Source organism: Penicillium brevicompactum (assembly GCF_028827555.1).
Source record: "Penicillium brevicompactum strain IBT 35665 chromosome Unknown utg000003l_segment0_segment0, whole genome shotgun sequence".
Lineage (NCBI taxonomy): Eukaryota > Fungi > Ascomycota > Eurotiomycetes > Eurotiales > Aspergillaceae > Penicillium > Penicillium brevicompactum.
Window position 1 is genome coordinate 48005 of NW_026623206.1, and position 15007 is coordinate 63011.

General features: G+C 46.1%; 3 protein-coding genes across 3 annotated transcripts; 2 read left to right on the forward strand and 1 right to left on the reverse strand.

Moving 5' to 3' along the window:
* Positions 1 to 9326: 9326 nt before the first annotated feature.
* N7506_003905 (uncharacterized protein) lies at positions 9327 to 9548 on the reverse strand (the record flags this gene model as incomplete). Its single annotated transcript, XM_056953200.1, has 1 exon — positions 9327 to 9548. The coding sequence occupies one exon, from the start codon at positions 9546 to 9548 to the stop codon at positions 9327 to 9329; it is 222 nt and encodes a 73-aa protein (XP_056812089.1).
* Positions 9549 to 11029: 1481 nt separating this feature from the next.
* N7506_003906 (CVNH domain-containing protein) lies at positions 11030 to 11412 on the forward strand (the record flags this gene model as incomplete). Its single annotated transcript, XM_056953201.1, has 2 exons — positions 11030 to 11162; positions 11213 to 11412. 2 exons carry the CDS (start codon positions 11030 to 11032, stop codon positions 11410 to 11412), a joined length of 333 nt encoding a protein of 110 aa, XP_056812090.1.
* A 1503-nt stretch (positions 11413 to 12915) lies between these two features.
* On the forward strand, positions 12916 to 13866 carry N7506_003907 (C1 family peptidase; the record flags this gene model as incomplete). The annotated part of the gene is made up of 2 exons (XM_056953202.1): positions 12916 to 13084; positions 13172 to 13866. The coding sequence occupies 2 exons, from the start codon at positions 12916 to 12918 to the stop codon at positions 13864 to 13866; spliced, it is 864 nt and encodes a 287-aa protein (XP_056812091.1).
* Between the last annotated feature and the right edge of the window lie 1141 nt (positions 13867 to 15007).

Here is a 15007-nt window from a genome sequence, read left to right on the forward strand (position 1 = left end):
AATATATGAATTTTTTATTCGCGCGAATAAACGTATTATTCATGTTGAGTATCACGGTGGCTGAACCTGATGGCAGGGATTAGGAACAGATATATATGAGACATCCCGCCCCTGTTAAAGATAACTCCTTAAGTCAATCTAAGTCAATCAGACAATCACTTATCTCAACAGGTTATGAGCCCGAGTGGCGCAACCCTTAGGCGCCCAGCTCGGCAACAGAATTCAAACAGACAACTCTTTGACTGCCATCTACAGCTAAGCTTCCCCATTAAGTGAAAACTTCATCAACCCCAAGATCTGACCATATGGATTCAGGAACATGGCGAAGGGGTAACGAAATCAAGAGTTCAAACCCTCTGGATGAGATGAAGTGGATGGACTTTCCTCCACTAGATAATCACAGACATCACACCATCACTGTCACTATCACACTATCGCACTATCACTATCACTATCACTATCACATCGTCGCAAGATATCACAGTGACGCCCCCTGTGATTCGTCAAGTGAAACGACACTTTGACGGAAGGGAGTTGAAACCCCTAATTCATTGGCCCTCGACGCAAAATTATCGCAACAATATTAAGTATAAGAGCATATGAAACAATGTCGCCTTCTGCAGCGAGCTCAAGAACTGCTTCCTCGCGGTTACCGTCTCGACCTCAAAAAGGGTCATCTCAACCTCCAAGGAGAAGCACTAAACGGCAAAGCAGACACTCTTGGACAGACGAGGAACTGAATCTTCTTTCGTACCTTCGGCACCTTCGTCGCTGGCGCTTTACACAAATCCAGAAGTCATACTCGACTATATCGAGAACAAGGCAATTGAGGAAGAACATAGGAAGGGGCAATTGAGCAAACAACCAACAGAGGCGCAAGCGCTTCCTGCTCTCGCTATAATCCGAGGGCCAGGTGACAAGAAAGTCATACCGTCATCCGACGGAACGACATGTCGAATCGAGATCGATAACGTCCCATATTGCTCCCTCTGCCGGAAACCATATCATGTGGACTCTGAGTGCTTCAGCAAGAACCCCAGACCGATGGATCAAAAGAAACACGGAAAGAGTCACAAGTCAAAACCAGGCAATTCACATACAGGCGCACGCAAGCCGTTGAAGCGGCGGCCCACCTCGGATGACGAAGATGATGATGTCGGTGGCCCAAGGGATCCAAAGAAGCCCACCTTCATGGCGACAAAGGTCTCCGGAGAAGATGTTAATAAAGCATTTGGAAAGGACGTTGAAGGCAACTTCGCCCTATTCGACCACATCCCCACATTGATGGCTACAAAAACCCTATCGATCCGTGACGCATGGATCGTCGATAGTGGATGTGCTCAGCACGTCTGCAATAACGCCTCGAGATTTGTAAAGATGGACAAGTACCATGGACCACCACTGAGAAGCGTCGATACCTCCACGACTCCCTCGGGAGTGGGGACAGCCAATGTTCTGTGCAATGTACGAGGCAGAAGGAAATGGCTTGTGCTTGACAATGTCCTCTACGTCCCATCTGCACATGCAAACCTCATATCGGTGCTCCAGCTTCTCAAACGAGGAGCAAAAGTCGAATTCTCAAGCCAAAGTGCTAGTATTCGCAACAAGTCAAACGGAAAGAACCTATACACTGCCAGCCAATATCATGGAGTCTACGCACTTGATCTATGGACGAATCTCACCTTTCCCTCTTACCATGTCGGTCCACAAATGGCTCTTTGGCATAATCGGCTGGCTCACCTGAGCGATGCGAACCTACATCGGCTTAAGAAGCAGGCCTTCGGCATCCGGGACATGGAACCACGTCAACCATGCAACCCATGCCTCCAGGGACGAATGATTGAAAAGCCCCACAAACGCTCGAGACGAAGCAGACGAGGGGAACATGCAATGGAACTTCTCCATATTGATGTCGCAGGGCCATTTGACGAGGGCCTTGACGGCAGTCGCTATTGGCTCACCGTCGTCGACGACTTCACGGGGTGGATAGAGATTATCACTATACCACGACGACAAGAACTTGTCATAGAGTCACTACGTTTCTTCCTCGATCATAACGAACGCCCTGAACGGAAGTGCAGACGAATACGCCTCGACCGAATCCCTGAGCAAGTGGGAGAAGAGATGAAGTTCATACTGTTCTCACGGGCAATCCATGCCGAGGTCACAGGGGTTGATCAACACCAGCAGAATGGGGTTGCCGAGAGAGCCCATAAGACAATTTATGATCGGGTTGGACCCACGCTAGCACATGCGAGACTACCACCTAAATTCTGGCCGGAAATTGCTCGAACCGCAGCCTTCCTCTCCAACCGGTCGCCGTCATCAAAGCTCAACATGACTCCGTATCAAGCCTGGTACGGCGACAAGCCGGACCTATCACGACTCAGAGTGATCGGATCCAAAGGGGAATACTTGATCCCACCCAAGCAGAGAAAGAAGCTCACAGAGCCAAGAACCAGGCCATGCATTCTACTAGGCTATGAGGGAGATACCAACTACCGTATCCTGCTGGAAGACAGAAGAATCGTTGGGACCCCAAACGCTGAATTTCACGAAGTCCTTACAGCTCCTTCCACACAGACTATAGAAGATGTGGGAGCCAGACGAGACGGCTCGCCTGGGGCAACGGCTGCTGCCGCAGGGGGAGTAAGACGGTGGGACTAATAAATCAACCGTCGGTAGGCATACGGCAAGCGTCCGTGCCCGCCTCTGGGCGCCAGTTGTCGATGGCACCACCAGAGCGAGCCCTACCTAAGTCGAGGAACGATATCTCGCACATACTGCCTCGATCGAGTAACGATAACTCGCGAGTGCTAACCCAGTCGAGTGACGAGGACTCGCAGACACCAGCGTCGTCTCAATCGAGTGACGATGACTCGCAGCCATCTGTTGCTGTACAGGGAGACAGGACCTTGTCGCCTACACGGAGTGATGATACCTTTGGATCATTTGTAGGTGATTTACAAGACATCATCCAGAGGAATGACTCACCACCCGGCGGCGACCAGCAACAAGACGACGCTCAACAAGGTCTAGTTTCAGGAGAATGGCAACGATCTCCAGAACTCCAAATTGACCGCCCAGTTCATGAAGTGCGACAAGAAGCACTGGCGCACCACCCTGAACTCAGACTTCGCGCTCCGCACGTCACACTAAACACATCTAGTGACAGCGAAGAAGAGCTTGCGTTAATGAATATACCTGAAGAGAACGTCATCCCAACATTCTTAACAGTAGCTGCAAAGGAAACAGAACCTTTTGAGCCAAAGACTCTGCATCAAGCCAAGAACGACGCAAGCTGGCTCCAATGGGAAAGAGCAATGCTTGAAGAAGTGAACTCGCTCAACCAAAACAAAAAGTGGGAGCTTGTTGACCCTCCCAAAGATCGGCGGATCCTCAGTGGAAAATGGGTCTTCAAACTCAAACGAGGACCGCATGGCGAAGTCATCCGTCACAAGAGCCGATGGGTAGTGAGAGGCTTTACACAAGAAGAGGGTATTGACTATGACGAAACCTTTGCCTCGGTCGTCAAGCCAATGAGCTATAAAGCTCTATTCGCAATCGCGGCGGCCCTAGATTTAGAGATCGAGCAAATGGATGTCAAAACGGCGTTCCTGTACGGCTACATAGATCACGAGATCTACGTCGAACAACCTCACCACATGACCGACGGCACATCAAGGGTCTGCAAACTTCGAAAAGCACTCTATGGCCTAAAACAAGCTCCTCGGATCTGGTATCAGACCCTTACAAATTTCCTACGGAATCTTGGTTTCGAGCCAATTAGCTCTGATCTTGGGGTCTTCGTCCGGAGCAATATGTACATCGCGGTGTACGTCGATGACCTCCTGATCGTAGGACCGAGCATTGCAGAAATAAAGAAGATCAAGCGGAGCCTCAGAAACCGTTTTCAAATGACAGATCTCGGACCGTGTAGCTACTACCTCGGGATGTGCGCCCAGCGGGACCGTCAAAACAGGACACTGTACCTAAGTCAAGAAGCATATATTGACAAGATCGCTCATCAGTTCGAAATCAGCAACAGCGCTCCCATCAGCACGCCGATAGAAACCTCGCCACTTCCAGAGAATAGTCCAGAATACAGATGCCCTCCAGATCAAAGAACCACCTACCAACGCATTGTCGGATCTCTGATGTATATTATGCTTGGAACCAGGGGGATGTCGCATATGCTGTCTCTATGGCGAGCAGGTATCTAGCAAATCCTGGACCACAACACATGAAACTAGCTCGACGCATCCTGCGATATCTCAACGGCACAAAATGCCTCAGGCTCACGTACAAGGGTCATCCCCAGATGCTGAAAGGCTTTACAGACGCAGACTGGGGTGGATGTCGCGACACTAGACGTTCAACAGCTGGATACCTTTTCAATATCGGGAGTGGAGCAATCAGTTGGCAGTCGAAGCGCCAAAGCGTCGTTGCCCTCTCGACCTGTGAAGCTGAATTCTTAGGCCAGACACAAGCAACCAAAGAAGCAATCTGGTTGAGAAGACTTCTCAATGAGTTAAACATGAGACAAGGAAAAACCGCCACGATCATTTTTGGTGACAACCAAGGAGCCATCGCCCTGTCCTCGAACCCGCAATACCATTCCCGCACGAAGCATATGGAAATCCAACGCAAGTGGCAAGGAGAGGTTCAAGACCTTGGAACAGTGGAGCTGAAATACATTCCAACTACCGAGCAAATTGCTGATGGGTTCACGAAGCCTCTTGCGCGAGAACGATTTGAATGGTTTCGCAGAGGGCTTGGCATTGAATGACACCTCGCCGCTTCCAGATCTCGGGCAGAGGCCAGATCTCGGGCAGAGGCCGTTCGGGTACCCTTTCCTTCCTTTTCCTTTGAAAGGTTTTTTGAAGGTTTTACTGGGGCCCGTCACAACCGTGATGGATGGTCGCTGGCACTCTTGGTGGTGGTTGCCATCGAGTGGGAGTGTTGAGTATCACGGTGGCTGAACCTGATGGCAGGGATTAGGAACAGATATATATGAGACATCCCGCCCCTGTTAAAGATAACTCCTTAAGTCAATCTAAGTCAATCAGACAATCACTTATCTCAACAATTCATATTCGCATTCATATTATTCATATTATGAGATTTCTCCGCATTAATACTTTGTCCGGTACAGCGGTTATCGTATTACTGAAATGCCCTTAGTGGTCGATTTCACAATACCATCACTTCATCAGCAACGCTGAGCTATGAATTTCCATTGCTAATATATGCTGGGAGGTACAACCTACCTATGTAGAGTTGACCAGCTTGATGTACCATAGTGGATCTTTTTGAGACATGATACTCGTTCACGTGGGACTGTCCATAGAAACTTGACACCGGCCACGAAGATCCGTTAATATTATATATATCTGTCCACCTAGTTGCAAATCATTTTAGGCAATTAAACGAATAGCTCTTCTCAGTTCCCTGATTTTATTCTAATCCACTTTAAACTTGGTGCACAAAGTAGCCTTGAGAAATGGCACGTAAAAACGCGTTTGCTCCACGACCTAGAGTCTTCAATGACCCTGGCTGCATTTGTTTACGTTCAGAATTGTCAATGTCGCGTTGCAGAAAATAGAAAAGAGATCTATCAACTTTCTATGTCAACAAGGGTATATAAAGCGTGAACATGACTAAGCTTGTCAATCATCATCCTATCCTCAAATCCCCTATCAGTTTCTAACCCTAGATTTATAAAACCAAGAGTAAACCAAATACTTGAAATTATAACTGAAGAATATATAACTTATACAATTGAAGATTTTAGTCTGTTTATTTTATTTGTAACCCCATTTGAAGCCCCAAAACCGTTTGGGGTCGGACCTAGCCGACCCAACCCAACATGGGGTCCAACCCTTCGACCCAAAACCCAACCCAATTGGGGTTGGGTCCGGGTTGGGTCCGGGTCCATTGGGGTTTTGCGGAAGTCTAGTCAAAAAATTGAGTTCGAAGAACTAATTTAATTATAATAGAAGCTAATAAGATAAAGATTCATTCAATTATATCTTTATTTTTCTCTAGATTTCTTTTCTTATTAAAATATCTTCAATTATAGACCACTTTTACTATATCAATTTAATCACAACTTTTTAGATATTAAGAGAGGTTAAAAATTACTAGATTAAATAGAACTTGCCAAATTCCAAACTTAGGAAATCAAATACTTCATTAGCCTACCCAGTACAAAGATCAGTTTCAACGTAGATATTTCTACACTAGTTCTACTTTTACCTACTATAGTTAAGACACTTGATTCACCAGAGTTTTGTCCCCCCTAAGGGATAGGGCCTATGCATCTAGGTTCTGATATCAATATCTCTGCATAGTGAGATCCCCAATTCTGGCAATTTATTTAGATCTCCAACTAAGTAAAAACTGAATAAACCATACAAACATGCTTTTCTCCATCCTGGGGCTCTGACAAAAGAGAGAGATTGGAGATAAAACTGATTTCGAATATCACTGTACCATGCTGGATGCTCCTCTCCCTTTTGTGCATTTCAAAAGATCTCACAATTCTTTGCAGGAACTTGCATATTTTCTCACATATCCAGGGACAACCTTAGTCCACAAAGTGGGATTATTCAAATACTTTACCTCTCTCTTACACATTTTCTCAGTAGCAAGAGGAGCAAGCTCAGAAAAATGTCTTCCGATGACTTTTGGAAGCTGCTTTGCCCCACAAGCACCATAGGTTTTAAGTGACCAATTTTTTTGGATCGCATTGCAGAGGTTATTTTTTGACCCACAATCCCGGAGGATTGAGTCCATGATTTCATCCAGAACGGTTAAAAGAACGCCGCTCTTTTGCGGGACTCCCAAATCTGCTGTGGTCTTGTCGATGAGCGGCTTGGCAATTTGGTTTCGCATTCCGCTCTTGTATTGCTTCACGGTGGGTTTGCATCCTTGTGCGCAGACCTTTTGGTCAATGGATTCAAGGATCGTGCCAACCTTGGACTCGAGAATTCTCGGGATCTTGGCACAGGACGGGCCTGGCGTTGGAATTGCCAGTGCAGTGACAAGATACAAAATGAAGACAATAAATAGTAGAAGAAGGGATCTCATCTGCATTTTGATTGCCCTGGAGCGAAGCTATAGATTGGCTTGCTTGATTATTTTTGTAAGAAAGGAAGCTGGTAAATATTAATTATTTTCGGATGTAAGTTGAAGTCCAAAAGTTCAAGATATATTTGTCGCAATCTTGCCAGCTCGTATTGATCTACAATCTATGACGATGTGCCAAGGGCAGAGTGGATATTTCGAGAAATATGATATTGAGAGAAAGACCAGATACGATGCCAAGATTGCCCCTCCATGGGTGAATACTTGATCAATTCCTTAGAATCACGGATGGAGTTGTGTTCATTTTCTTTGGATTGAAAGAAGATGTAAAATCTGGAGAGATCGGATACGATGCCAAGACTATCGATCCATGGATGGTTAGTTGGTCGATTCCTTGGGTCAATAAACAGAGACTATGAATGTATTGCGTCACTTGGCTGCTGCGTGAAATAGACCGCATTCTAGCTGCTGAATTTGTTCAATTGACTACTAACGCGTTTAAGCCTGTTGGGAAATCCTAAGTCGCGGGAGCAGTCAGCAACCCGGGCCCCAACAGAACGATCAACGCCCCAGCAAGGACCCGGAATGCGTCCAGATAAATACCGAGCAATCCTTGATGGATCTGAAAGCCAACGACGACAGCAACGGAAACACCTCAAGTCAGCATCTCCTAATGGAGACCGCAACCACCCTCATCCACACGGCGCTGTTGAGCGCACCGTTTATACAGTATTAAGAGTAATCACTTACTATATAAAATAGAACTTACCAGAATGAGATTGAGCTGGCCTTTTAATCGTAAGAGTATATGGATTAAAAAGATATATTACTTAGGGCCAAAATATACTAGTCCCACTTTTACCCACTATAGTTAAGATCTATACAGGCTATATGTTGTCCCCTCTAAGGGATAGAGATCATCTTGGAATTTAAACTTAGGATACCACCTAGGTTTTCAATTTGTATTTAAGGTGATATATGTACTGAAGTAGGAAGAGCGCGCTGGCGGTCTGACATCGCAGACAAGACGACGGGGGTGCTCAGTGCTTCGACGGGGATCATGGGAGCCCCCAGAAGGCTGGAATAGGAAAGGAATGCTGTTTCTCACAGAGGTGTAGAATGCTTGGATTGCTATGCTATGAAATGGGGCTAGAAATACCCCTGGGATGCCTGAGGGGCAGGTGAGAGATGTGGCGTGGTTTCCCCATTACAGTACCTAGTATTCAAGGGATGCCTCGGTCTGGACTACAGGAATCGACGTGAACATGCGAGTGCCGAGTTCTGGCTATCAGTATCGTCGATGATCATCTTCTCTACTGGCAAAACAATATATGTACCCATATTTACCTTCAATCCAGTGCCTTCATACGTAGCCTTGAAAGCCTTGAAAAGAAGATGAACCTTTGAGTGCACAGTTGGCGGACCTCCACAATCTCGATGGGTTCGAGGCACCTCCTTTTTTTTAGAAAACCATACCACCCGCAATGGACACGCTAACTCGCGTGAGTTACCTTGTTGGTCCGTTTGACTTGTATGTCAGAAGTACTTCTTAGAATGTTACTGTATTCACAAGTCTATGAGATACAACAAAGGCGTCGTGTCTGTGAAGATGCGTCATAGGTTCGCAAATTCCCCAACCCAATGTATGGCCAACGTAGCGATAGTGAGACTATGTCAATGTCAATTGCACCAGGTGATAAACGGACTATAGATGTGATTTGGGGGATGGTAGGAGGGAGAAACAAAGATTTGATTCCCGGCAATACCTGCTTAAGTAGTATATACAGTCAACTATCCGCCTCCCTTTGCTACCCATACCTAACCTTGAAAACCTTCGGTGTGATTAACAGTACCTAGTTCCTCATCAATTTGGCGTTTTTTCCCATTCGTTCCGCCAGTCCCTGCCGTATGACTCGAAATACCATTCGTCTCCGTGGAGTTGACAGAATCCTGAGGTTTCCTTCCATCGGCGTACGTATCTGGTTGGTTTCCCTCAATTACCTGCTCGGCGGAAGCGTATGACTGGAAAGCCTCTTGTAGAAGAACATAGACTTCGTCATCAGAGACGTTGCTGTTGCCATATCTGAGTAAGGTTTCTCTTTCTTGAATCATCTCTAGAACCTTGGATATTTCGGTCGAGTTTTTCCTCAGTCGCTCTGGGAGACCCCTTCCCTTGAGCAGTGCCAAAAGCCCAGCAATAGAAGTGTTGAAGGCCCCAAGGATTGTGCCAACGTATGTTAGCCGCCTGATGGCCCCAATGCGGTGATAGCTGCACCGACTATTATCTGGGCGACTGCAATCAAGTTGAAAACAACGCTGATCAGGTAATATTGAAATCTGTGGTCTTCTTCCTTGCGAATCAGCTTTGCTCGTAGCTCAGCAGTGGCGGCCACGTAAGTGAGATAGGTCTGAGACTCCTCAGATGAGTCTCTAAGAAGTGATTGATGAGACTTAGGCATAGTATATTGTTAAGGGCTGAATTCTATTCTTTGTACAGAGTAATTTCGAAGAGGGTTAGAGCTCTCTCGGTCTTGTTCTTTGTGGTGAAGCTTTAGTGTCTCATTGACGTCAAGTTTTCTTTCCATTTGTGTTAACGATGGAAAATCCGTCAAGCTTCCTTCTCTCCCTTGGGGCTTGACATTATATTTGTCGTGGTTCTAAGAGAACTAAACTCAGCTAGATTGGGGCATTGTAGGCTATGAGGAATCTAAAATAATGTTATCTCAAGTTCCAAAAAATTCGTTGCATCCGTTCTATGGGGGTTCGTGTTCTCCAAAGCCTAGACCGGCTCCGTGGCATATATTTCTGTACTTTTGATGGAGTTATTATTGGATCTAACAAAGGATTGCAGGTCAACCGACATTATACAGTGGCACGGCTACGCCTGCGCATTCTTTAGATCTTTATTCTTGCGTAATACGAAGTCACGAAGCAATATGATTCCGAATGTTTCATTTTCCTCCTTGGACATGCTATGCTCTAACCTATTATGACTAAATCTAGAGTGTTTCTGTTTGCTTTTGCCTACAATAATCCTCAAGTATTTGTGATGATATCAACTTTGATTTGGTGCATGTGATTATCGTGATCGGACAGGGATGCCCGGATTGGGAACGTTCTATAGGCTGTGGGGGATGGAATTAGCGGCAGTATCGAACAGAGTTGGTTAATACGGTGAGAAGACACCTGGGTCTGGAACAGATGAATAGCAAAAAGTACTTTGGCTGAACGATAACCGGTGGTGTGTTTCTGCGACACGTCATAGACTGCATCCGCACCGGCGGATAGGCGGGAGGCGGGCGCTAGTTAGTTCCAACCAAAGGTATTATTTTATGCAACAGGTCAAGACACCCATGGGTCATTCTAGTATTCCACCGGAGCACCAGGATTAGTTAGGATGTCATTGTGGCGGTTGGTCCAGCTAACTTGGCCCTAAACTCCAAGCTAATATCTTCAGGGATAGTCGGGAATAGCGAATATCAGAGACTTGTCTCCGAGAAAACAGAATAGAGGCGAAAGACATGATGCTCCTCGTTTGTCATCGCCATGGATATTGTAGCCAGGTGATTATATGTTCGGAAAAAGGCTAGATTAATTATTGATCACCATTCTCCCGAGTCCGTCATGAATTGATGCACCTGGTCCTTGCCTACCTTCTTCTTCCAAGGTAGATTGCTGCCTGGAGACGTTCTAGATGTTCGAGATTCATTTCTAATCATCATGTGTGAACTGGAATGACTCGACTGCTCAATCAGCTATGCAATTGCAGCCCAGCCTGAAGTAGCTCCTTCATCTCAGTGGCCAGGAGGCTTCAAGTGCAAAAGTCCCCCTCCTCATTATTAAAAATATAAATATTGGTCGAATCACTGGGAATTATCCATATCCTTGCACAAAAAGTAACAACTTCGGAAAGGCATTTTTGTGATCACAATCTGACAAAATGAATGGCACCGAGGACCTTCACATCGAGTCCCGCTACCCGGACACCTATCTCGTGGGCAGATGCTGGGACAATTCTCGAGGCTGGAATGAGAGCTGGCTGAGATTGGATAGCTGCCTCGGAGACAATGGAGGTATGTGGTTGACATCAATTACTTCATATTCGCTGACGTTATTATGGTAGGGCGTTTCCAATGGGGTGGACACGAGTTCACTGAATGTGCCAGGAATATCAGATTCAACCCAACAGAAGGTGGAAGTCGAGTGCCCGTCCTGCGAGCTGAACTGAGAGATGGTTCCCCATGGGGCAACTACATAGAAGGGGATGTCAATTTGGCCGAAAGAATCAATAATCGGGGTGGGAGTCTGCAATTTAATTGGTAGGTTTTTCTTGCAAGTCTTTGATTGAAGTCTCCTTAACAAGCGATTTACAGATTCTTGCGTTACTGGGTCCTTTTCAAGGAATGGACCTCTGTATCTTTGGGGTCTCTTGAGGGTGGACTGAATGGGGTATATCTTTAATGGACCACTGGCCTTATTATCTTGTGATTGGTTTGATTGGGTTATCAAAACAGTTGACAGGCATTGGGTTGCTTGACTGAAAGGCGAAAAAAAGTTAAAAAACCGAAAGGTGAAAAAAAAAGTGGAAAAGATACGGTGAAAAGAAGTAGCTAAAAAAATTTGAATCTCATCCCTTTCCTTGATCTGATATTGCCAGCCTGATTCCTCTAGCTGACAGAAACTGAGGGCTCACAACTTCTGAATGAAGCTACGCGGGTCCACTCAATCAAGGTAGGTGGCATGCATAGCAACAAACTGATTCGCAGCATTTATCCCTGGTAAACATTGGTCTAATAGTCCACATTCGTCCCTTGAAACTACAGCAAGAATGTTGCAGCCTCATACTTGATGCAGCTAGAAACGTTTGGCGCATCTCTCCACAATGCCTAGAGTTAGAGCCCGGAGGAACCCGATGGCGGAAGGTCTTGTCATGTGCTTCTGCGAAATCTTGGCGGAGTCCATCATTTGCCCAAGTGCAAGATTGGTCTTGTGGTGCTCGTAAATTGCACGGTTGTTTAGCTGTTTGCGGCCGGCTTTACGAGCCAAGCTATGGGAATCCTGGCACACGAAACCCTCAGCCCTGAGCATGTTAACACAAAGGGATAGAGTGCTCAACCTTATTCCGTCCCGCTAATTCAAAATTTGAGCGCCGGACGCGGATGAAGCCGCCCATCTTGGGACCGCCCCATGACGCCTTTCGATCATCCAAGTCCCCCGCCTTATGCTTACTTCGTCCGTGGTTTAGCTATCCGTGGTTTTTACTCGTTAAAGCCGCCCTGGCATATACCGAATTAAAATATAAGCTGGATACAAGCTTCATGTTATTCTATACTAATGGTGAGCAGACAGTAAAAGTATAATCTACATGGCCAGATCTATATCAGACAATTGGTCAATTGAATGACCTTATAACAATTATATTGACGGTCATCTGCTCCTATTGTGATATACACCAAATTATGTATAGCTCTAGATTTACCGAGGAGCATCTAGAATCCAGTATGAAGATTCCAAGGTTGTTCATCTTTGATTCTAGCCTGAGGGTGTCAGAAACAGAAATGCAGTCTTCAACATAAATAACCCCTAAAACTCCCTATCAACTGAACAAGATTTCAATTTCTTTTTCTAGTCTGACCTTGATCTCCATTCTTGTATTCTCACTCTATCTACTGACCTTCAACGTCCTCACTTCTGTTACTAGGTTATATCTTACCTTATATTTCTACCTAGGTATGCTCCTTGTTCCCCGTTAACTTCTTCTTCGGCATTTACTGGCATTTTGACGGGATCCTAAGATACGACAGGTCCTTTATCCACTGTCCAAAGATGACAGACAAGGAAAACAAAGAGACTCCTCGCCAGCTTTCTCAATTCCCAATATGGCCTGATGAGGCTCCAGGGTTTGGTCTCCTGCGAACCCCGGACGAAACCTATCAGGCCTTCGCAAGTATTGAGCTCGCTGCACCCACGGCATTCCCCCCCAGGGTGGATTTGAGTTGGAAGATGTCACCAGTCAAGAATCAAAGCATATACAATTCCTGCGTTGGATTTGCAATCGCCGCAGCGCTATGAATTGTTCCAGATGCCGCCGGACATGTGCAAGATGAATCAGAACGATTCTTATGGTACAACGCGAAAGCACGGGATGGGAGTAGTAACCCCGACGATAACCGCGGTACCTACATTCATATTGGTATAGCCATTGCGCAACAGCTAGGTAGCTGCTGGGAAGGACATTGTCCATATACCAGCCCGTTAACTCGCCCAACCGCTGATGCATATGCCACTGCCACACGGATGAAAGTAACGGCAGCGTATAGGTTGACCGGTAACAGTGTCGACCACTACAAGGCGATGCTATCCATTGGGTGGCCTGTCATCACTGGCTTCGATATATTTGGCACAGGAGCTGAACAGGATTATCTTATGGGCGAATATACTCGGCGGACTGGGATTATGAAAATGCCGCCAGAGCCAGTTCGTCCGAGAACAGCTGGCCATGCAGTCGTGTTTGTTGGCTATGATGACAACAGCAGACTGTTCAAATTCAAAAACTCTTGGGGCCCCACCGGTGATCGAGGCTACTACTACATGCCGTATGATTATGTGAAGTACACAAGAGACGCGTGGGTGTTATGGGGCCAGAATATCGACTTGCCAGTCATCACCAATGGTGTGACCGCCACTGTTGTTGGTGCTGCGGGAGACACCGGTGCTGAGAACGTCAAGATCTCAGCTGGAATCCAGCCCCTGGATCTTTTGACTATGCAGGCTTAGCTACAAAGGAAAAGGCTAAGAAAAAAATCTCTTTTTGGATAGGCTCAAAGTCTGAAAAGGGCCTGGAAACGTTGCGCAACCGTGCCCGGTTGGAGTAGAAAGTGAACTAGGGAAGAAAAAAAAAAAAAAAAAAGCTTTTGGGGTGAAAGGTTTTGAGAATAGCTGTACACCTTCCCTGTTTTTCTTGATTGAAGAGCTGTGTTGCTCTAAGTTTTGCACACGTTCCCTGTCTTCGAAGCTGTTTGGAAGCCAGTCAAGCAGGTGCCAGATTGTGCCTAGTGATATAGAGGATATGGAAGGCTTTACTATAATGCTTTTAATTCGACTGTTGTTGGGTGGTCACGTGACCCGGTTGTTGTCAGGGTTAGACCTCGCCAAACGCGGGTTTGGGTTGGGTTTTCAATTTCCTTACCCGCCCATGGGCAACCCACCGCGGGTTTTGGCTTTGATGAACCCGCCCATGGGCTCTTGGCGGGTACCCGCGGGTTGCCCAAAATACCCAAAAACATGCATAAATCGTGGATAAACTTGATTAGTCATCTAGTGTAATTTTGGTCATTTATTTCTGTCACGCTTTTGAGTGGATATTACACTGAAACAATGAACGCCATCGACCTGGAAATATATATTCTCTACAAGTAGATCACTGCCCCCATCGCCCTGCTTTACACATCTGAAGGGATTACAGGCCACATTGATGATTTTATGTAAATTCATCAATTGAGAATCTTTCGAGTGAGCTCAAAAATATTATCCTTAGTTCGATCATTTAAAATCAGTGATTTGGACCTTCTCAGTGTCCTCCCAAAGTCGTATTCATCTCCGGGCGGGTTGGGTTGGGTTGGGTTGGGTTTTGGGTACCCGCGGGTTTTACGCGACTCAGGAATAGATAGATCCAAACGCACGACGCGACTGGAACAAAATCCACAATCAAGTACTCAAGATGAAAAAAAATCCCCCCTTCTTCCAATACCAGTGGCCTTTTACTTCAGTATGGCGTCTTCTTCCTCATCATCGCGATCAATACATCGGCCTTTCAGTCCACTGCTCTCCATTGAGCCGTCATCTGACGGCTTCTTGGATTCTGACATTCAATCCTCCGTAAGAAAATGGTCCCTTCCACTAGCCTCTGAGTGTTGCG